The following is a 20621-nucleotide window of genomic DNA, read 5'->3' as shown; positions in this document are numbered from 1 at the left end:
TAAAAAGATTGAGATTATACCAAACACTTTCTCTGACCATAATGGAATGAAGTTGGAAATCAATAATGGACAGAAAAAGGGAAAATCCAACACATATGGAGATTAAACAACACACTATTAAACAAACAGTGGGTCAAAGAAGAAATTGCAAGAGAATTCAGCAAATATCCTGAGATGAATGAAAATGAGAACACAACATAACAAAAGCTATGGGACACTGGAAAGGCAGTCCTGAGAAGGAAATGTATAGCCTTCAATGCTTACATTAAAAAAGAAGAAAGAGCTGAAATTGAAGATCTAACTGTACACATGTAGGAACTAGAAAAAGAACAGCACACTGATCCCAGACTAAGCTGAAGGAAAGAAATAGTAAAGATCAGAGCAGAAATAAATGAAATCGAGAACAAAGGAACAATAGAGAGAGTCAAAAAACTAAAAGTTGGTTCTTTGAGAAGATCAACAAAATTGACAAATCTTAGCTAGACTGACACAGAAAAAAGTGAGAAGACACAAACAAAATCAGAAATGAGGACATTACCATTGATCCTGCAGAATAAGAGAGATCATAAGAGAATATTATGAACAACTGTATGCCAAAAAACTTGAAAACGTAGATGAGAAGGACAAATTCCTGGGAACATATGAACCACCTACACTGATTCAGAAGAAATAGAAGACCTCAACAAACCAATCACAAGTAAAGAGATTGAAACAGTCATCAAAAACCTCCCAAAGATGAAAAGCCCAGGACCGGATGCCTTCACAGGTGAATTCAACCAATCATTCAAAAATGAACTAATACCAATCTTGCTCAAGCTCTTCCAAAAAAATTGAACAGGAAAGAACTCTACCAAACTCATTCTATGAAGCCTAAATCACCCTAATACCAAAACCAGATAAAGATATTATGAAAAAAGAAAATTGCAGACCAATATCTCTAATTCAGAGATATTGAATTAGATGCAAAATCCTCAACAAAATACTTGCAAACAGAATCCAAAACACATTAAAAGAATTATATAACATGATCAAGTGGGTTTTATCCTAGGTACACAAGGGTAGTTCAATGCAAGAAAATCAATTAGTGTAATAAACCACATTGATAATTTGAAGAAGAAAAACTGTTAAATGATGCAGAAAAGACATTTGACAAAATACAGCACACTTTCTTAATAAAAATCACTCCAAATGATAGGAATAGAAGGAAGCTTTATTAATATGTTAAAAGGCAAATATGAAAAACCTACTGCTAGCATTGTACTCCATACTCAATGCCTCACGACTCAAAGCTTTCCCACTGAGATCAGGAACAAGACAAGGAAGACAACTGCCATCATTATTATTCAATATTGTGATAGAAGCTCTACCTAGAGCAATTAGGCTAGACAATGAAATAAAATGTACCCAAATAGGAAAGGAAGAAGTAAAATTTTCACTGTTCACTGATGACAGGATCCTATATCTAGAAAATCCTGAAAAATCCACAACAAAGCTACTAGAATTAATCAAAGAGTTCAGCAAAGTGGCAAGATACAAGGTTAATACACAAAAATCAGTAGCATTTCTATATACTACTGATGTACAATCTGAGGAGGAAATCAGAAAAAAATTCCATTTATAATAAAGTAAAGCAATCAAATATTTAGGGATAAACTTAACCAAGGACATAAAAGACCTGTATTCACAAAACTACAAAACATTGCTAAAAGAAGAAAAGAAGACTTAGCTAAAAGGAAGGACATTCTGTGTTCATGGATTGGAAGACTAAATATCGTTAAGATGTCAATTCTACTCAAGCTGATTTACAGATTCAACTCAATCCCAATAAAAATTCCAACAGCCTTTTTTGCAGAAATCAAAAAAGCTAATAGTTATATTTATTTGGAAAGGTAAGTCACCACGAATAGTTAAAAAATGTCTTAAAAATAAAGAACAAAGCTGAAGGACTCTTACTTCCTGGCTTTAGAGCATATTACTTAGCTACAGTGGAAAAAAAATAGCATGGTACTGGCATAAGAACAGACAGATTGACCAATGGAACCAAAACGAGAACTCAGAAATTGACCCTCATATATAAAGTAGTGCAATTTTTGATAAGGTTATTAAGTCTACCCAGCTGGGCCAGAACAGTCTATTCAACACATGGTGCTGGGAGAACTGGATAGCCATATCCAAAAGAAAGAAAGAAGACCCTTATCTCACACCTTATACAAAAATTAACTCAAAGTGGATAAAGGATTTAAATATGAAAAAACAACCATAAAGCTCCTATAAGAAAATGTAGGAAAACATCGTCAGGATCTTGTGGTAGGTGGTAGTTTCTTAAACCTTATACCCAAAGCATGAGCAACAAAAGAAAACATAGACAATTGGGACCTCCTCAAAATTCAACACTTTTGCATCTCAAAGGACTTTGTCAAAAGGATGAAAAGGCTGTCGACTCAATGGGAGAAAATATTTGGCAATCACGTATCTGATAACGGTTTAATATCCATGATATATAAGATCATACAACTCAACAATAAAAGACAAAGTATCCAATTAAAAAATGGGCAAAAGACTTGAAAATATAACTGTTCAACATCACTAGTGACTAGGAAAATGCAAATCAAAACTACAATGAGATATCATTTCACACCTATCAAACTGGCCACTATTTTTTTTCCCCATGGGAAAAAGTTATTTATTTGGTTCTACCCACCTTTTTTTTCACTTTTTAATTTTTTTTATTGTCTTTTTAAAAAAAGATAAATGATCACACAAAACATTACATTAAAAAATGTAAGAGATTCCCATATACTCCAGTTCCCACCCAACTCCATGTCTCCCACATCAACATTCCCTTTCATCAGTGAGACACATTCATTGCATTTGGTGAATACACCTGGAACACTGCCATACCACATGGACCATAGTTTACATTGCAGTTCACACTCTCCCCAAGTTCATCCAGTGCATTATGGCAGGATAATAAATGTCCTGCATCTGGCCATTATTAGTCAGAAAACTGTAAAGGTTGGAGAGGATGTAGAGAGATGGGAATGCTTATTCACTATTGGTGGGAATGTAGAATGGTACAGCCACTGTGGAAGACTGTTTGGCAGTTCCTAAGCAAGTTGAATATAGACTTGCCACGGAACATGGCAGTACCATTGCTAGGTATATACCCTGAAGAACTGAGAGCAGTGACATGAATAGATATCTGTACACTGATGTTCATAGCAGCATTATTCACAATAGCCAAAAGTTGGGACAACCCAGGTGTCCATCAACTGATGAATGGATAAACAAATTGTGGAGTATACACGATTGAATATTATGCATCAGTAAGAAGAAATGATGTCATGAAACATATGACATGGATGAATCTGGAAGATATTATGTTGAGTGAAGCAAGCCAGACACAAAAGGACAAATACTGTATGATTGCCCTATTATGAACTAAATATAATATATTAAGTAAAATATAAATATATTATGTCAAAAATGAATAAGGGTAGAATTGTATATATAAGAATGTTTTTCTTCAGAGCTGAACAAATGGAAATTAATAGTACAAAATATTAATACCAGACAAAAAACCCCCACAAGAATATTACACTAAGTGAAGGAGACCAGACACAAAGTATTGTATATTGTATGATTCCATTTATATAAAATGTAAATCCATTTATAAAAATACAAGGAGATTAGTGGTTATGTAGGTGTGAGGAAGGAATGCTAAGGGGTGTGGAGTGGTGTTTTTTTTTTTTTGAGTAATGAACTTGTTCTAAAATTTTTGAGATGATGATGGTACAACATTGTGATTATACTAAAAGCCATTGGTTATACACTTTGAATAGAATAGGTAAAAACAGCAGCTAGGTACAGTGGAGGAAGCATACAGAGATTGAAAGGTGAGGAATTTTCTTGTTTGTTTGCTTGTCTCTTTTTTGTTTATTATTATTATTGAAATAATGAAAATGCTCTATAATGATTGAAATGATGAATGCACAACTATGTGATTATAGCAAATACCATTGATTAGACACTTTGGATGAATTGTATGTTTATTAAAATGTACCAGTAAAATTATTTTTTAAGGAAACAACAAATTAGGCACTTTTGTTTATCAGCCAAGCAAGTAAAACCATTTTATCAGCATTTCAGAGAGATATATCATGAAACATTTAAAGGACACATTTCTGATACAAATTTTTAGAGGTAAGTTGGCAGAGGAGACTGGTTGCTATCATGGCTAGGCCATGATTTAATTTCAGGCTTATGCAAGCAGCTAGCATTTTCTATTTTTTCCTCTTTTTCCTTTAAAGAGTCATCCGGTTCAAAAGTTACTAAACTTTAACAGCACTAATTACATAGCTATCCAGATCCAATTTGAATTAACATGAAAACAACAGAGAACATTAATGTTGCTAAGTTGTTCTGCTTTTCCAGCAGTTGAACTAATTCCATTTGTGATCTCTTTTACAAAATAAATCCAATTGCAAGATGGTATTGAAACTTAAAGACTCATTTTTAGGTTCTTTTCACTATAATCCAATTTATACTATGGCCAGACAATGTTGCAAAAGAAAATAAATTTCTTTTTTTTAAGGGGTCCCTTCCACGTTTAGACCAATTATCCAATATACAACCCAAAGGAGATATAGCCAGCACATTCTGAGAGTTTCCCGTGGCTAGGCAAACCCAATTGTAGTCATGAAGACATCAAGAACGGGAGCCCCTCAGAGTCAACAGGTTCCCCAACTCAAATTACAAAATCAACAGGTGAACTCTGTATCTGATTTACAAGCTCTTAGGCACAAGCAGGCTTACCAAGTGAAAGTAAGCACCGAATAGAGCAAGGAGAGAGAACACACTTACCTAGCATAGGGAAGATAATTTCAGAATTACCTTCACGCAAAGCACCCAGTATCTGCCCATGGCAGAAACCTCACCCAGAACCTCCAGCCTCAGTCCTCCAGGGAACTCCCAGGGCAGTTGTTAGGCATGGAGCTGAGGGATCCAGGGAAGCCTTGTTACCAATGAGGCATGGGTTGGGGCTGCTCTGGGGCTGCATCTCCATTAGCTGCCTCTTGTAAGGGGTAAAGTCCTGCAGGCTTTTATTACCAGATAGAAAGAGGCTGTTTCAGGTGTGGTCTGCTGGACTGGACCCTGGGATATAAGAGGAGGGGCTAAGGCACCCAAAGGAGGGGGGTCTGTGGGTGCCTCCAGGTCAGGGACAGGGTCATATGAAGATGTACTGCTGAGAAGATTATTTACAATGTCTTCCTTTTCTGAAGGTAATGGAGTTGCTTGTGCATAACATAGGCAGCAAGAGCCCATTAGACCCTCATTTTGATATAGGGTCATAAAAAAGTTGAACATATGGGATTTTCATTTACTTTCCCTCTCTCTTACATAACAGATCCAACTAAAGTATGGGCTTGTAATTGAGAACCCTATTTAATGGTCATTCCTGGCCATCCTCTAGCTTATACTGAGGCCATGTGGTATTGCAAAAGATTAACTTCTTCTTTTTCAGACCATCAATGGGAAGAATGTTGCAGTTCAAGGCATCCCAGGGGAGAAGGCATCCCAGGGGAGAGAACACAGGAATGCTGGATGAAGTGCCCATCTTCTTAGGGGACAAGAATCAGTCCTCTATGGAGAGCACGAGACCAAAGCTGCCAAGGCAGTAGTACATGGCAGACATCTGGGTCAAGCCCTGAGAGGTTGGAAACCAAATGCCTGTCAGGCCAGCTGGTGTCCCAGTTCATGTCCTGAAGGCAGTGAAATATGCCCATCATTCTAGCATCCCAGAAAATGAGGGCCTTGGCCTCCAGGCATCCCCAGGGTCTCTATGGTCTTTGGACATATCTGGGTCAAGCTCCAAGGGTTTGGCTGCAGTTCCCTACAGGGAGCCCAAGACTAAATCTCCCAAACTTGAAGTCACCTAAGACAACTTACTGCATAAGCAATGGGTCATAGACTATTGCTTGGGGTGAGGGAACGTGCCCAGTGATTTGACTTAAACAGAGCAATGGGGCCATAAATAAAAGCCAAACAGGAACTAATATTCTCTTGCCTAATACCTCCCTGGGGAATCACAAATGAGAAAATGGCTAAGGGGACTGTGTGGGATGAGATAGCATGTGTGTTTGCAGGGCAGAGGTCATTTAAAGTTTGCAAAGAGAGCCGGGGCAGATTCTTGAATGACCTAGGGAATGTCCCCAGTTAGATTTTAGGGCTGTGGGTTTTAAGGGGATAGGTATGGGATGGAGTTGTTGAGACCAACAGGCGGCCTCCCCTTCTTGGGACAGGGCTGAGAGGCAGAAGCCCTAAGAGGGACCAAATAGATAAAGACTGGAGATGTTGGACTTGGCCTAGAATATCTCCTAAACTATGGAATCGAGACCAGAAAAACATTGTCATAGCAGTATGTTCATTGAAACTAGTGTTTTGGGGAGAGTTAGAAAAAGGAGAAGGGGAGGGATTGAAGGGACAATGGAGGAAATGGATGAGGAGAGATTTGAAGGCCTGGTAGACTCCCAGCAGACACCTCTTACATGGCACAGGGAATGACCCCAGTCAGGTCTCAAGGGCGATGTTACCCACCACCCAGAGTCTCCTTGAATTTGCATGGATGGGAATCAGCCCCTGCCACCTCTGAGGAGTGTGCCAGAGGCTTCTGGGTAGACCAAGGTTATGTCCTGTGGGAACTGATCCAGGAACTCACTTAAAGTGGTGAGAGGAAATGGCAGGAGGAAATGGAGGGAGGAAAGGCCAAACAGACTGGAAATGGTGGGAGGAAATGGCAGGCGGACAAAAGAGGGCACAGACAGGCTCTGATTAGGGACCAAAACCTCACCTGTCTTTGTTGGATATCCAGATAACAGAGCACTGGATACCAGTGCTCCTGGATCGTTCACCAAATGATGTTGTCTGGTGGGCTTCCTAATCTGTGGTCGCTTGGCTTTTTTCACTTAATAACGTATCCTGGAAATCACTCCGTATCAGTTCACAGACATCCCTCTCACTTTTTGTTACAGTAGCATAAATCCATAATATTCTATTATGTAGATGTACCATGTAGATGTCTCCTGCATATGGACATTTAGGTTGTTTCCACTAATTTGCCATTGCAAACAATGTTGCTATAAATAAACTTGTGTGTAATTCGTGTGGTGAGTAGAATGAGAGGGAAATTATTGCATAGATTTATGGTGAGGTCTAAATTGGTCTGACCACTTTATAGAGTAATTTTATAGTATTATACCTCACGGTCCAGTTTCTCTATTTCCTTATGAAATACAGAGAACCTGCCTCAGGAGACATATACAAGGATGCTAGTTGAAGTACTTTTGCTAGAAGCAAAAATTGGAAATGACCTAACTGTTCCACAATAGGTCTATAGAGAAATAACATTATACATGTATATGACAGAATTTCCTGCATCAATTAAAAAGCACAGACAAAAGGTAGAATATAGTTTCTTTCCTTGTTGTGTTAGTGTTGACTTTCTTTAAATCTTCAACAACTTCATCTCCATTTAAAAGCTCAGAGTTTCCCTAATTTTTAAAATGGCATTAATTCTACCATTCTACCTTATGATTTATTATGAGAATTAAATAAGTAAATATATAAAAAGTGCTTAGAAAAGTGCCTAGAACATAGAAAGTGTCCTATGAATGTTAGCTATGATTATAATATAAAACTAAAAGGAAAAAACCCACAATTGTGAATGAAAAAGATATGGATTAAGTTACTCTTTATATAAATCAAACACATGTAGATAATTGCCATATCTAGTACTCTTTATGAATTCATGTGTATGTGACAATATTAAAAAATGATCTGGAAGACTATACCCCAAGATACTGATAGAGCTGGCCTCTGATGAAAGTGGGAAAAGAATGGAAATGGAACTGGTAGTTTAAAAACACTGTAGCTTTATCTATTGTTGTTTTATTTCTTTAAAGAAAAAATAAAACCCTGAAAGCAAATATCATATCCTTGTGACAGTGTATACATCAGTGTGGTAGATTTATGAGTGTTTGCTATAACTTGATGAACTTGGTTATATTTTTTAAAATTTATTAGAAAGAAAGATATCAAGGAACAAGGCAATTAAAGACTCTACCTCGGTTGACTCTGTGTTATCCTAACTGGTCTTGGAATGAAGCAATGAGGAAGCTTCATTAGCGTCTTGAGTGTCTGTTTTATGCTGTCCACAAAGTCCCAATGGCAAGGCCCCCAGCTGCAGGTTCTTCCTGTGGGTGCACCATTACTGGTTGTAAGATACATCTCAACAAATGTGCTGCTAATAATAGTTAAAATAAAGAATTTTACATATAATTTATTTAAGAAAATGAATCAGAGAAATTGGGGAGTAAGAAGTAGGAAACTTGAGGATCCACTGTTTCATCTGAGGAAAACTTTCTAATTCTCCCATTGTGTCTAGCTCCATACCTAATGCCTGCCCTTTGCAAAGGCTCCTAACACTTTGGAGTCCAAAACTCTGTGGCATCCTGCAGGGCATGTGAATACCTCTTTGGAGTTTCCTCTCAATACTTTCCCTGCTTCATTAATTACCCCTCATAACCACATGTTTTCACCTTTCATCAAGTGGTTGAAATCACTCAGAATTTGATGGCCTATGATGGCCTGTTTCTCTTTCACTTTGTTATCACCCTTTTCATGCATTTAGTATCATTTTAAGGGGTGCTCAGGAAGGAAAGAAGAAAATTATTTTTTAAAATGCTAAATTTTTTTTACATGGCCATGCTGTTTTACATGCTTTCTGTCTCTTCAATCCTTGTAAAGTTTTTTGAAAGAAATATAAGGAAGTGGATTTGGCTCAATGGATAGAGTACCCGCCTACCACACGGTAGGTCCAGGGTTCAAACCCAGGGCTTCCCGACCCATGTGATAAGCTGGTCCACGTGCAGTGCTGATGCACACAAGGAGTGTCCTGTCATACAGGGGTGTCCCCCGCATAGGGGAGCCCCACGTGCAAGGAGTGTGCCTGGGAAGGAAAGCCGCCCAGTGAGAAAAAGGTGCAACCTGTCCAGGAGTGGTACCACACACACGGAGAGCTGACGCAGCAAGATGAAGCAACAAAAAGAAACACAGATTCCCAGTGCTGCTGACAAGAATATAAGCAGACACAGAAGAACACACAGTGAATGGACACAGAAAGCAGACAATGGGGAGGGGGGGAGCAGAGAGAAATAAATACAAAATAAATCTTTTAAAAAAAAGAAATATATGACAGAATTGATTTTTATTTCTATTGAATTTCACATTCTTTAGTATGATTGATTCTTGAATAGTCCACCCATCACATGAACTCTTCCTTGCACTTGGACAATCAGAAACCTGCTTCTGCCTTCAACCCTGACCCAAACAACACCCTCAATTATTCTACATTAATTTAGGGTTTTTCCATATTGCTTTCTCCCCAGAGCCTTGGGTATTAGTGATTTAGGCAGTAGTCCCAAAGAGTCTGCTCTATTAGTTTTGTATTCCCACTATTAGACTTAACAGTCAACTATGGATAGACAAGAACAGCTTATCTCTAAGAAGCCACAATTAATTGATTTGCTGGTGTTATAATAGGAAGTAAATGGAAAAACTTGGACAGTTGCTTTTAACTCAAAGGGTTTGTAAACTTTCATATGCTTGGCATTGTGCTAAGTACTAGAGGTGCAGGGATAAATATAAGAAGGCTCCTTGTTTAAAAAATTGTAGTGTAGAGCTATGGCTTAAAAATATACATGGTGTAGAGCTATGGCTTTCAAATCTTTTTGATTATGATCCAAAGTAACAAATACAAATATTGATTTTGTACATATATGTGTGTGTTTGTGTAAATTGAAACAAAAAGAAATTTCAGAAAATAACACAACAAATATATAGGTATATATTTTTGTCTATATATTTATCTACTCTATTTTCTTTACTTAATTTAAAATGTCAGATTATATTATGCCAAATTGATTTTGCAAGCCAATAACTAGCCTTGGTCAACAGTTTTTAAAAAAGGGCCTATAGGGAGAGAGCTACTTAAAACAATTTCTGAAAATGGGGGAAAGTATGGGAATGACCTTTAATTAAAATTCAGAGTTTTTCTACAGATCATGTGCTTCTGCCTTTTTTTCTTTTGCAATCATGTCTACCTTTTTCACATTTGGATTTACACATTAATTTATCAGCTTCAGGGGCCCTGACAGGATGAGGCACTAGTCAGGTAAATTTTGGTGGAGACACTCCTTGGCAGACAGGAGGCAGGAAAAGGTTGAAGGGAAAGGGAGGACTGTTAGATTAACCATTGTTGGGTGGTTGAGTGGGTGGGGGATTCCAAAGAATTAACCTAACGTAGAGCTGGGGACAGCTTTGCCCCAGTTGTCAAAGGAAAGAAAAAACAGAAGACCCATAACAGAATTAGGAGCATTTGGGTGGTAGTATCTTGCAGCTAGAATCATGTATAGTATTTTGTCCTTTTCCATCATTCAGCTCAGGGGTTACGGCCTCTAGAAAAGCTTCCCTGGTGCCCCTGAAGGCTCACATCCTCCTGGGCCTGCCTCTAACACTCACATTGTATTAACATAGTATATTTTGGGGTGTTGAGAGCAAGCAGTGCCTCTTCCCTCTCTGAATTCTCAGCATCTAGCTGAGTGCCAGCACATGGTAGGGATTCAGGCTCTTGTTCACTGAACTCCTCTGAGTCTCAGTCCCCTCCACTGTGAAACCAGGTTGGCCTGAGTGATCTCTAAGGGGCCCGGCTGCCCTAACAAGCTTTATCTTTGGCAGATCTGAAGTGGCCAGAGGCACTCCAGTCACATCAAAGGCCACATTTTCTCTGTAGTCAACCAGAGATAACAAGTTATAACAGGAATTCCCAGTGCAGGGCTCAGGCTCTAACCCTGACCTGGCAAAATAAGAGCAGCTGAAAGCCTAACGCAGAAGCTGTGTCTTCAGCAAAGAAATCCAGCCTCCAGGGCTCGCCTTACTGCTGCTGCTGCTGCTCCCTAGCCTGCAATTTCCTGAGGCTCTCGATCGGCGATTGGCTGAAGAGCCGCAGCGGGCTGGGAAAGTGCCTCCATATATTCCTCAGAGGGAAAGGCAGCCCCAGACAGTTTTGAAGTTTTCAGAGACTCACTCCGCTCTTAAGAATCTGTGCTCAAAGCTGAGGAGCTAAACCACTTGCCAAAATGTGCAAGGGACTTGCAGCTTTGCCCCACTCCTGCCTGGAAAGGTAAGAACTTCATCATGCTTACGTTAAGAGATAGAGACATGGAGAATCTTTACTCAGGGTAGGATGCCCAGAGGCATCAGGGAGCCACTGTCGTTTGTTGCTAAACTGAGGTGTAGCAGGTGCTTGATGGAAGACTGGGAATTGTCTCTTCTCTGTTCACAACACAAAGGTGGACTTTAGCAGCGATTTGGAAAGATGCAAGTCAAGAGGTTGATTCAAGAGGGCATAGTTCATACATTATTTAATAGTGATACCATCATTAATTCAGAAGAGTCGCTTATTCTATAAGTGCTTCTTCCAAGTCAAAAATATATGGTTAAAAGCATAGATTCCAGCATCAAACTGCCTGTGCTGGAATCCTGGCTCCATTACTTACTATCTGTGAGGAACTGGGCAATGTATTTAAACTCTCTGTTTCTCAGTTTCCTTATCTGTAAAGTGGAAATACTAAGAGTATCTACCTTATAGGCTAGTTATGAGGATCAAATACATTAACGAATATGAAATAGTCAGAACGGTGTCTGGCACGTGTCAAAACCGTATCAATGTTAACTTTTATTAATTTACACAGATTGGGAGAAGAAGGCAGATTTGCAATGAGACAGGAGGGATTTCTCCTGACTTTTTATACCCTGATCCCATTAAACAGAAGTAGCAGGATTGCTGGACAGAAGAAAAAGACCCTTGGGTCACTGAGGTCATTTATTAGCTAGCATTTTTTCTTAGATAAACAGAGTTACACCTTTATGGCTTCCTCATTATCCTTAGGCTGGACTATATTCTGCAGGGAGTCTGGGGTTTCTGGGCTATAAGTAAATAGAAGAAGAAATATCTGACTTGTTAGAAAAGTTAACCCAATAATCCTGTCTAATACAGACAGTAAAGATGTTTCTCTCTCCTCATTTGTTAAGAATGGATTTTATAAAATTTAATATAATTCCTCACTATTTGAAGGAAGCAAAGTTGACCTTTATGCAACCTAACTCCACCCCTAAAGGCACTGGCAATGTTTGTCAAAGACAGATGTGCTGTTCAATGGGCAGCCCACTACTTCTGCTATTCCTTATGAGCTTAATTTCTCTTTTTTAATGACTTCCACCCTAGAAATAACTTCAAAATGATTTGTAAAGAGAGAACGTTGTGGCATAAGAATTTGTCTCCAACAATCCTGTCTAGTGATTGAAAATAAAGCCAATCCTTATCCCTGCTGTCAAAAGCACAGATTGTTTTAAATGAAGCACAGGTAACAGTTGGACAGTAGTGATTAGATTGTAATTGTGAAGCAATATAGTCCATTGGACCAACCTTTGGAAGGAGGACTGATTTTTGTTTTGTTTTGTTTTCTATAATATACTTTATATTTTTAAAACATATTTAGATTACATAAATGTTACAAAAAAATAAAGGGGATTCCCACATGCCCCACTCCCTACACCTCCCACACTTTTCCACATTGACAACATACTTCATTAGTATGGTACGTTTGTTACAATTGATGAACACATTTTGGAGCATTGCCATTAAGCATGGATTATAGTTTACATTGTTGTTTACATTCTCTTCTGCACAATTTTGTAAGTTATGGCAAGATATGTAATGGCTTCTATCTGTCATTGTAATGTCATTCAGGATAATTCCCAAGTCCTGAAAATGCCTCCATATTTCACCTGTTTTTCCCTCTCCCTGTCTTCAGAGCCTCCAGTGGCCACTGTCTTCACATCAATTATATAATTTCTTCCATTGCTAGAATCACAATAAGTCTATAGTAGAATATCAGTAAGTTCACTTTAGTCCATAGTTCATTCCCCAATCCTGAGGATTCTGGGACAGTGAGGCCTACTAACCTCTAATTGAGAGGGGTCTACAATGGAGGACTGGTTTTAATGCTGTATACTATTTCTCTGAGCCTATCACTGCCTCTTAGCTACCCTGAGAAAAGGCTGAGAAACAGAGGACACAGAGAGTTCCTTGAATATAGGGTGAGGCATAATGATTTCCTTTTTCACTCCTTGCAACTATGGAAATTGCAACTTGTCTTTCTTAGTAACTTTAATAGATGGTTAGAGCCCACTTATTATTTGAAATTATTGTATACACTTTCATGCAGTAGATGCATCTTACTTTATTAAAAGGTGAACAATTAATGATTGTAACATCAGTCTGCCAGGTATTTTGTGATGTTATGACACACTATCTGAAATCTATTAAGTAATCAATAAATATTTGTTGAAACTTTGGCATTGTTAATCATATTCCCCTTTATGTTCTTATAAATATGTACAATGTTCACTGAGACATGTGGATGGAACATTTCTTTCATTCATTCGTATTGTTTTATATCTGATTCACTACAAATATTAATACTGAAATACTTTATGTCTCTATTAATGCACAGTAAATTCTTATGCCCTAGGATGTAACTAATGTAGAACATTGAAAAGTAGTTGAGGAGTAAACTTTTCTCCATAGATTGCCTGAAATTTCTGATTTACTGAAAATTGGTAGAACCTTGCAATTTTTGTTCTATTATAAATTTTTCATGATATTTTACCATTGCAAATAAAATGCTGCCTGTGAGGAATATTCTGGAGAAATGGAATTGTGGTGCTATGGAGCTGCTATAGCACATACTAATGGAAAGGATCCTTGATCAAGTAACCAAGATCGTCTAGTCTAAGGGACAAACAGTACATGAATAAGTAGTTCCCAACCTGCCTTCCCAGCCTCTCACTGTCTTGCTTCCACAGGTACCCCCCTTCTCCATTTCTTCTCTTCATACTAGAAAGGTAGACATTTAGAAATTATTCTAAAATAAATTAGGACAACATAAATGCATTACAAAATGAGTCTGTTTTTAATGGAAAGTTCTGCTGAAGAATTAAATTGCAATTTCTTTATCACAGTGGAAGTAGAATTCAGTTTACAATGATCAGATTAACATGTCATTTATCATAGTGGAAAAAGTACTGATTAAGGAGTGAGTAGCAGACTCAATTTTGTCATTATTTTTATTTGTGATGTTGAGCAAGTTACTTCACTTCTCTGGTTTTTCATTTTCTTGTTTAATGAAAGCTGGATTAGATATTCTTTAACATCCTTTCCCATTTTAACATAATTTAAATGAAGTAAGATACACTTGGTTTTAGTGACTAGAGAGAGATATGTGATAAAAGGCAACTTTTTCCTAATTTATTTTTCCCTAAAAGTTTGGAAGTAGAATGGCCAAATAACACTAAGGGTCCATCCAGTCCTGATATGAAATCACTGAGCTGTGGTGGAATCAACCTACACAGTTTATAAGAAGTGTAATTTACTTCTTATAGAGAACTTTAATCCTAGAAGATATCCATTTCTCAATGTTTAGGAAAGCATTAAGCCAGAGTCAACTTTGGTATATGTGCAGAGAGCTGTCCCTAATTAATTTATTTAGATGTCTAATACTTTTGTTCATTAAAATTCAGAATAGACTTCACAATATTTGTGTATATTTAATGAGACAAATAATCCACACATTTGAGCAATGAATGGTCACTGCCACACCATTTCTACCTTCTGGCATATTGAGGCCCATGCTAAATGATGGTGCTGTATGTGTGGGATCTTCCACAGTCAATGGAAAGGGAAAGAGTGGAGTCAAATGATTTTCCAGTGATTTTCAACCTTGTACTTTTGGCTTCTTTTCAAAATTGTTACTTTCATGGTCTCTTGAATATTTCTCTGGAATAAGCTTAGTTTTTAAAAGTCAGTATTGCTTTTTGGAAAACATGAAAGTATTCTGAAAAAATGGTTAGTTAATTATGATTTCCAAAAGTTGTCACAATCATAAAGCTACCAGTATGATTACTAAGATTTTTGTTCATCACGGTCGCAGTCCCCTAAACTTCCAAGGGAAGCTTCAGTCTCCTAAACTCTAAGGGGAATAAGCAAAGAACTAAAACTCAGCTTCTAGCAAAGATGGAATTTTCCCTGGTATATTAATGAAGTGTCACAAATCTTTTACCTTAACATAGATATGATTTCTACTTAAGATTATAAACTCAGCTAGCAACATAATATATTTAATCCACAGCTTACACAGGAGGTTTCTGGCCACTTTAAGTGTGTGACAATGTGGAAATTTCAGAAACTGTATAAAATAAGTGGAGAAAGTGACTTTCTGTTTTTTAATTACTATTTTACTAAACATTCAGTTTTTACCTATCTTCTCTGATTTATGTGAATCTAAGTATGGACAATTTGCAAGAAGATAAGCAGGGCCACCAATCAACTAACCTCCTAAAGCTGTTAAGCCACATGTAAGCACTAAACAGAGTAGGTCAAGGCTCCCAGGTCTGCAGGGTTAATTTAATAAATACAGCCTTTTCCAAAGGCCTCTGAGCACATCCTTGGGCCAACTATGGAGAAAAGGTAAGTACCAGGTAAATTTAAAGACTGTGGCAATTAGCTTGAACAAATGATAATCATTCATCAGCCAGCAGGATATCTTTAAGGAAGATGAAAAAGATAGTTACAGAGGCATTGTTTTCTTTTTTTCAACAAATCAATTTTATTGATACATATTAATAAAGCATAAATACATCCAAAGTGTACAACCAAAGGTATTCAATGTAATCACATATTTTTGCATTCATCACTTCATTCTCGGAACACTTCCATTATACCAATAATAATAATAAAAACTCATCACCTCTCAGTCTCTGCTTCCCCTGCTGTACATAGCTGCTGATCTTTTTCCTTCTCTCCAGTGTATTTGTATTTTTATTTTGTGAAAACAGTCTTATATATGCAATATCACCCATATTTGTGTTTCACCTGAGGTTTTACTGTCATATGCAGTACGATGTTACAGTTTTTCGCTTTCCCTCTAGTAATTCACATGACTGAGTTTAGGATCATGCTCGCTGGAAATAAGTGTGACTTTGAAGCTAGCTATAGCTGATAGTCTACTGATAAAACTGAGAGTATTGCAGTGAAACTTTGTAATGTCAAGAAACTGAGTGAACTGTTTAATAAAATTTTGGGGTGCAGTCAGTAAGAAATTCTCTGAATTGCCCTTCAGACCTCAGTATGAGTCCCTTGCCTGGACATTGTACAAAGGCCTCTCAGGAAATCACAGTTAGGGAGATAAATAAGAAAACAATGAATACACAGTATTGCATTCCACTGTGAAGTAAGTCCTGAAAAGCAGTGAATGGGGGAGAGTGGCCTCATAGAACTTTTGGTAGTCAGGGAAGACTTTGCCAGAAGTTACAGACAATGATGCTTGAACTAAGTCTTAAAAGATAAAGGAGTTAGCCATGACTAGATGCAAAGAGGAGTGACAAGGGGGGCATTTTGGATCAAGGGAACAGGTCTGCCTGTGCAAAGGCATGAAGTGAGAGTGTATGGAGAGTTTGACTGATGTTATGACATCTTTGCAAAATCCATAGTGTGTCTCACAGGAAGGTAGTAAGGAAACCTCCACAATTTCCAGTCACAGTTAACCTGCATTATTCCCTCTTGTGCAGCATTTTCTGCATTATTTCTTTGGAACTTGTCTAGTGCCTATCCACTCCCAACTCCAAAGACTCTGAAGGGGAAAGTTTTACCCCTCTTGCCTTAAGAATTCAATTACTAGAAAAATAATTTTACTTGGCAAATAGTAGGTACTCAATAAGTATTTCATCAAAAGAATGCACAAATGGATTTGCCACAAGTGGACTGCTCCCAGTTTGGTCTGGTGTTTTCTTCTGCTTCCTAAGCAAATGGGAAGAACAGTTTTGCAGTGACGTTTTAGGCTACAAAGAGATAAAGAATGTATGTTGCGAAATAAAGAGGGATTATTGCTGGAGGAATGTGGGGGGTGATTAGGAGAGGAAGAAAGGTAGGGTACACCCTCAACAGGTAGAAGTGAGGCTTCTTTTGTTTCTAGTGATCATGTGCTTTAAGTTATTTGTGGACATCAAAAGTTTTTGTTTTTTTTAAGATTTATTTTATTTATTTTTTTTCTCCCCTTCTCCCCCCGCCCCCCCCCCCCCCGCCCCCCGCACCCGGGTTGTCTGTTCTCTGTGTCTATTTGCTGTGACTTCTTTGTCCCCTTCTGTTGTCAGCGGCACGGGAATCTGTGTTTCTTTTTGTTGCGTCACCTTGTTGTGTCAGCTCTCTGTGTGTGCAGTGCCATTCCTGGGCAGACTGCACTTTCTTTGGCGCTGGGTGGCTCTCCTTTCAGGGCGCACTCAGGTCTCCCCTATGCGGGGACACCTCTGCATGGCACGGCACTCCTTGCGCGCATCAGCACTGAGCATGGGCCAGCTCCACACGGGTCAAGGAGGCCTGGGGTTTGAACTGTGGACCTCCCATGTGGTAGATGGATGCCCTAACCACTGGGCCAAGTCCACCGCCTCAAAAAATTTTATACCTTCAGCAACTACTCATGCAGCTCCTGTCTCAGCTACTTTAATGAATTAAATTCTGTCTTATAACCAATTGCCTCTTTCTAGTCTTTCTTCTCATTTAGTCTGGGCTATGTTGAATCACAAGGTGTCAATTCCTAACACTTACACATCCCAGAATTTTAAATTGGGAAGGGTCTTTGAAAGGATATCGTATTTGTTTCTGCTTCTCTACCATGGACTACACACTATTATGGAGTAACTGATATCTAAGGAGAGAGTTTATTTATATCTCTGGGGCCAGTGTTAATGGTTTTTGTCTGTCCTGCTTGCCAGAAAGCAAAGAAACGAAACTTTAATTAATTCAGTCAGGATCAATCATTAGTAACACAAACCAGAAAATGTCTGGAGGCCAGAAGATAAGAGATTCCTGTCTATTTCTTCTTTTAAAGTTTCCATCAGTCCTTAGATAATACTGGGCCTGTACTATATTTTAAAAGTTGAATCACCAAGAGGATAAAGTCAGTGAAAGCCTGGTTGTTTTTAACAGCCTGAGAAAGTTACTCCCAAATTTACAAGTTTTAGGAATACAAAAGAAAAACCAGAGTAAGGAAAGATGTGCGTTCACCCTCTATCCCCTGCCTTAACATTAGCATATTGAACAACAAGGCACTTGAGTAACAATGTGGTAAGGAAGAAAGAACATGGAGATCATTACTCTACCTCTACTACTTCTTGGCTATGTGACTTTCAGAAAATAACCAATCCTCTCTGAGCTTCATCTCCTCACCTGTAAAATGAGGATATTTATCTTGTTCTTGAGAAGCGCTGTAAGAAATAAATGCCATAACATATATAAGGTGATTGCCTTTAATAGGTAGACTCCTATTAATGTTTTTAGAAAAACATTAAAAACTCATTAAAAGCCACTATCATACTTAAAAAATTAACAGTGATTCTTTAATATGAGTCAATATTCAGTATATATTCAAATATTCTCAGTGGACTTTTTTGCAGTTGGATTGCAAGATCCAAACAAAGTCCAAACATTGAGATTGACTGAGAGTCTTTTAAGTGTTTCATAATAAGTTTTGTGGTATATGGTCTAAAATTAAGGCTCAGTATTATGTGTTGCTTTGACATCAGGTAAATCCAGGCATGATTAGAATGGTCTAACCACAAGTTCCTTCTCCATTTTTTTTTTTTTGCCTGAGGATAAGGCCCCCTAGCTAAATAACCCTCCTTATCAAATGGACCAGGTGCAGTTCCTGCTCATCCCTGAGTAGTGGACTTCAGTTCTTGCCAGTCTGTGGAATTATTCAAATAAATCAATCACGTCCTTCTATAGGAACAAGTGGGCTCCCCACCCTCTTGATATTACAGAGCTTGCCTCTCCCAGACCTGGTGGTTCACTTGGTTCCTAATGGCAATGGTATGTGACTCTGTGTGGTGCAGTGTCGTCCTCCCCTGGGCTGTATCTGTGAACAATTAACTGCTGCTGCTCTCATCTGTTCAGTGTCAGTGTCATGTATTTGGCTCTCCCCATAACTATCCCTCACTAGTGGGGTGAAAAGGAGGTGATTGAAAGTTTCTGGTCTATTGTTTTCTTTAAAATGTATTTGTAGAATACAGTATTTTAAACTATAAGAGGCTCTTTAACATGTGGGAAAGGTTCTGGGTGGGGAATACAGGTGTCCTGAACTTGAACCTTGGCTCACTAACTCTCATAGGGTGCGTCAGGAGTCATTTGCCCTCTCTGGGCCTCACTATTGTAAGACAAAATGAATCAATTACATGATCCTCTATATTCCTTCCAGCTCTGCCACTTTACTATTCTGAATTTGGAAGTCATCCACTTTGAGGAAATAGTCCATTTTTGTTCTAATTTTGCATCTCATCCCAAATCATATAGGAACAAACTGGATGTAGCTTGTAAGAAGCAATCAATTAAAAATGTGCACTCTTCTTCCCACTATTTTTCATCTTTCTTTAAAAAAGTCATGACAAATTCAGAAGAGGCCCCCAATTTGTGAAAATTGCATATTATATACAATGCAAAGTGACTTTTTTATTTTGGTGAACTTCATGAAAGAAAAAAATGGTCTCAGTTTCCTGTAAAATAAGGGGATTGCATCAGATTGATCATGAATTCTAATAGACGGTTTGTGCATTTTGCTTATAGCTAGTTTAGCTCACTCTTGTCTGAAGAGTGTAAGTTCCTTTTGTGCAGAGAGGAAAACATTAACAAACACAGATTTATCTGACTTGGGGTGTGTGGTGTCATCTAGTCCTGCTGTCACAGCTTTTTCCAGTCAATGGAAAGTGTGGTGTATTAGTCAACCAAAGGGGTGATGATGCAAAGTACCAGAAATCTGTTGGTTTTTATAAAATATATTTATTTAGGGTAAAAGCTTACAGTTAAATGGCTTTAAAGAGTCCAACTCAAGGAACCATAAGATGTAGTTTCTCACCCAAGACAGTTGTCATGTGTTGAAGTAAGACAGAAAGCCTGGTCTCCTTCCTTCTTCCTCTTAGGCTCTGTGGACCCAGCTTCTTCTGATCTCAGCTGTAGGCTGGCATAGGGTTTGTTTCTTTCTGGGCTTTCTCAGCTCAACTGCTCTGTTCTCTTCAGCTGCAAACTAGCAGGCAAACAGCTCCTCTCTCTTCCTGGGGCCACAGGATCAAAGTTCTCTCCTCTGCCATGTCTATGGAGCAGTCTTTCTTCCTGTGCTGACTTCTGTGTGTCTCCTAGAGTGAGTGTCTGTTTCTATCAGCCCACAAAAGGGGGCAGGGACTCAGTCCTGAGTCATGTCCTACTGAAATGGTCAAATCAAATCCCTAATCTTGATTTAATCAAGTAAACATAAAACATTTGAATTTAATACAATCAAAAGGGTATCATGCCCAGAGGAAGAGATCAGTTTACAAACATAATCTATATCTTTTATAAAAATTCATAAATAATATCAAACTGCTACATGTGACCCAACTGAGCCCTTCTGAATACTGCC

General features: G+C 38.2%; 1 protein-coding gene across 1 annotated transcript in view; it reads left to right on the top strand.

Annotated features, from left to right (window-relative positions):
• Positions 1-10648: 10648 nt before the first annotated feature.
• Positions 10649-20621, top strand: part of RGS5 (regulator of G protein signaling 5) — a 61570-nt gene continuing 51597 nt past the window's right edge. The window contains exon 1 of the mRNA XM_004449383.4: positions 10649-11239. Coding sequence (XP_004449440.2) covers positions 11196-11239 — 44 coding nt within the window. The 5' untranslated portion in view covers positions 10649-11195. The remainder of the gene's footprint in view (positions 11240-20621) is intronic.

The sequence above is a fragment of the Dasypus novemcinctus genome, chromosome 13 (genome assembly GCF_030445035.2).
Source record: "Dasypus novemcinctus isolate mDasNov1 chromosome 13, mDasNov1.1.hap2, whole genome shotgun sequence".
NCBI classification, from domain to species: Eukaryota; Metazoa; Chordata; class Mammalia; order Cingulata; family Dasypodidae; genus Dasypus; species Dasypus novemcinctus.
Note: the sequence above shows the minus strand (reverse complement) of the source record. Positions and strands in the feature narration are given on the sequence as shown.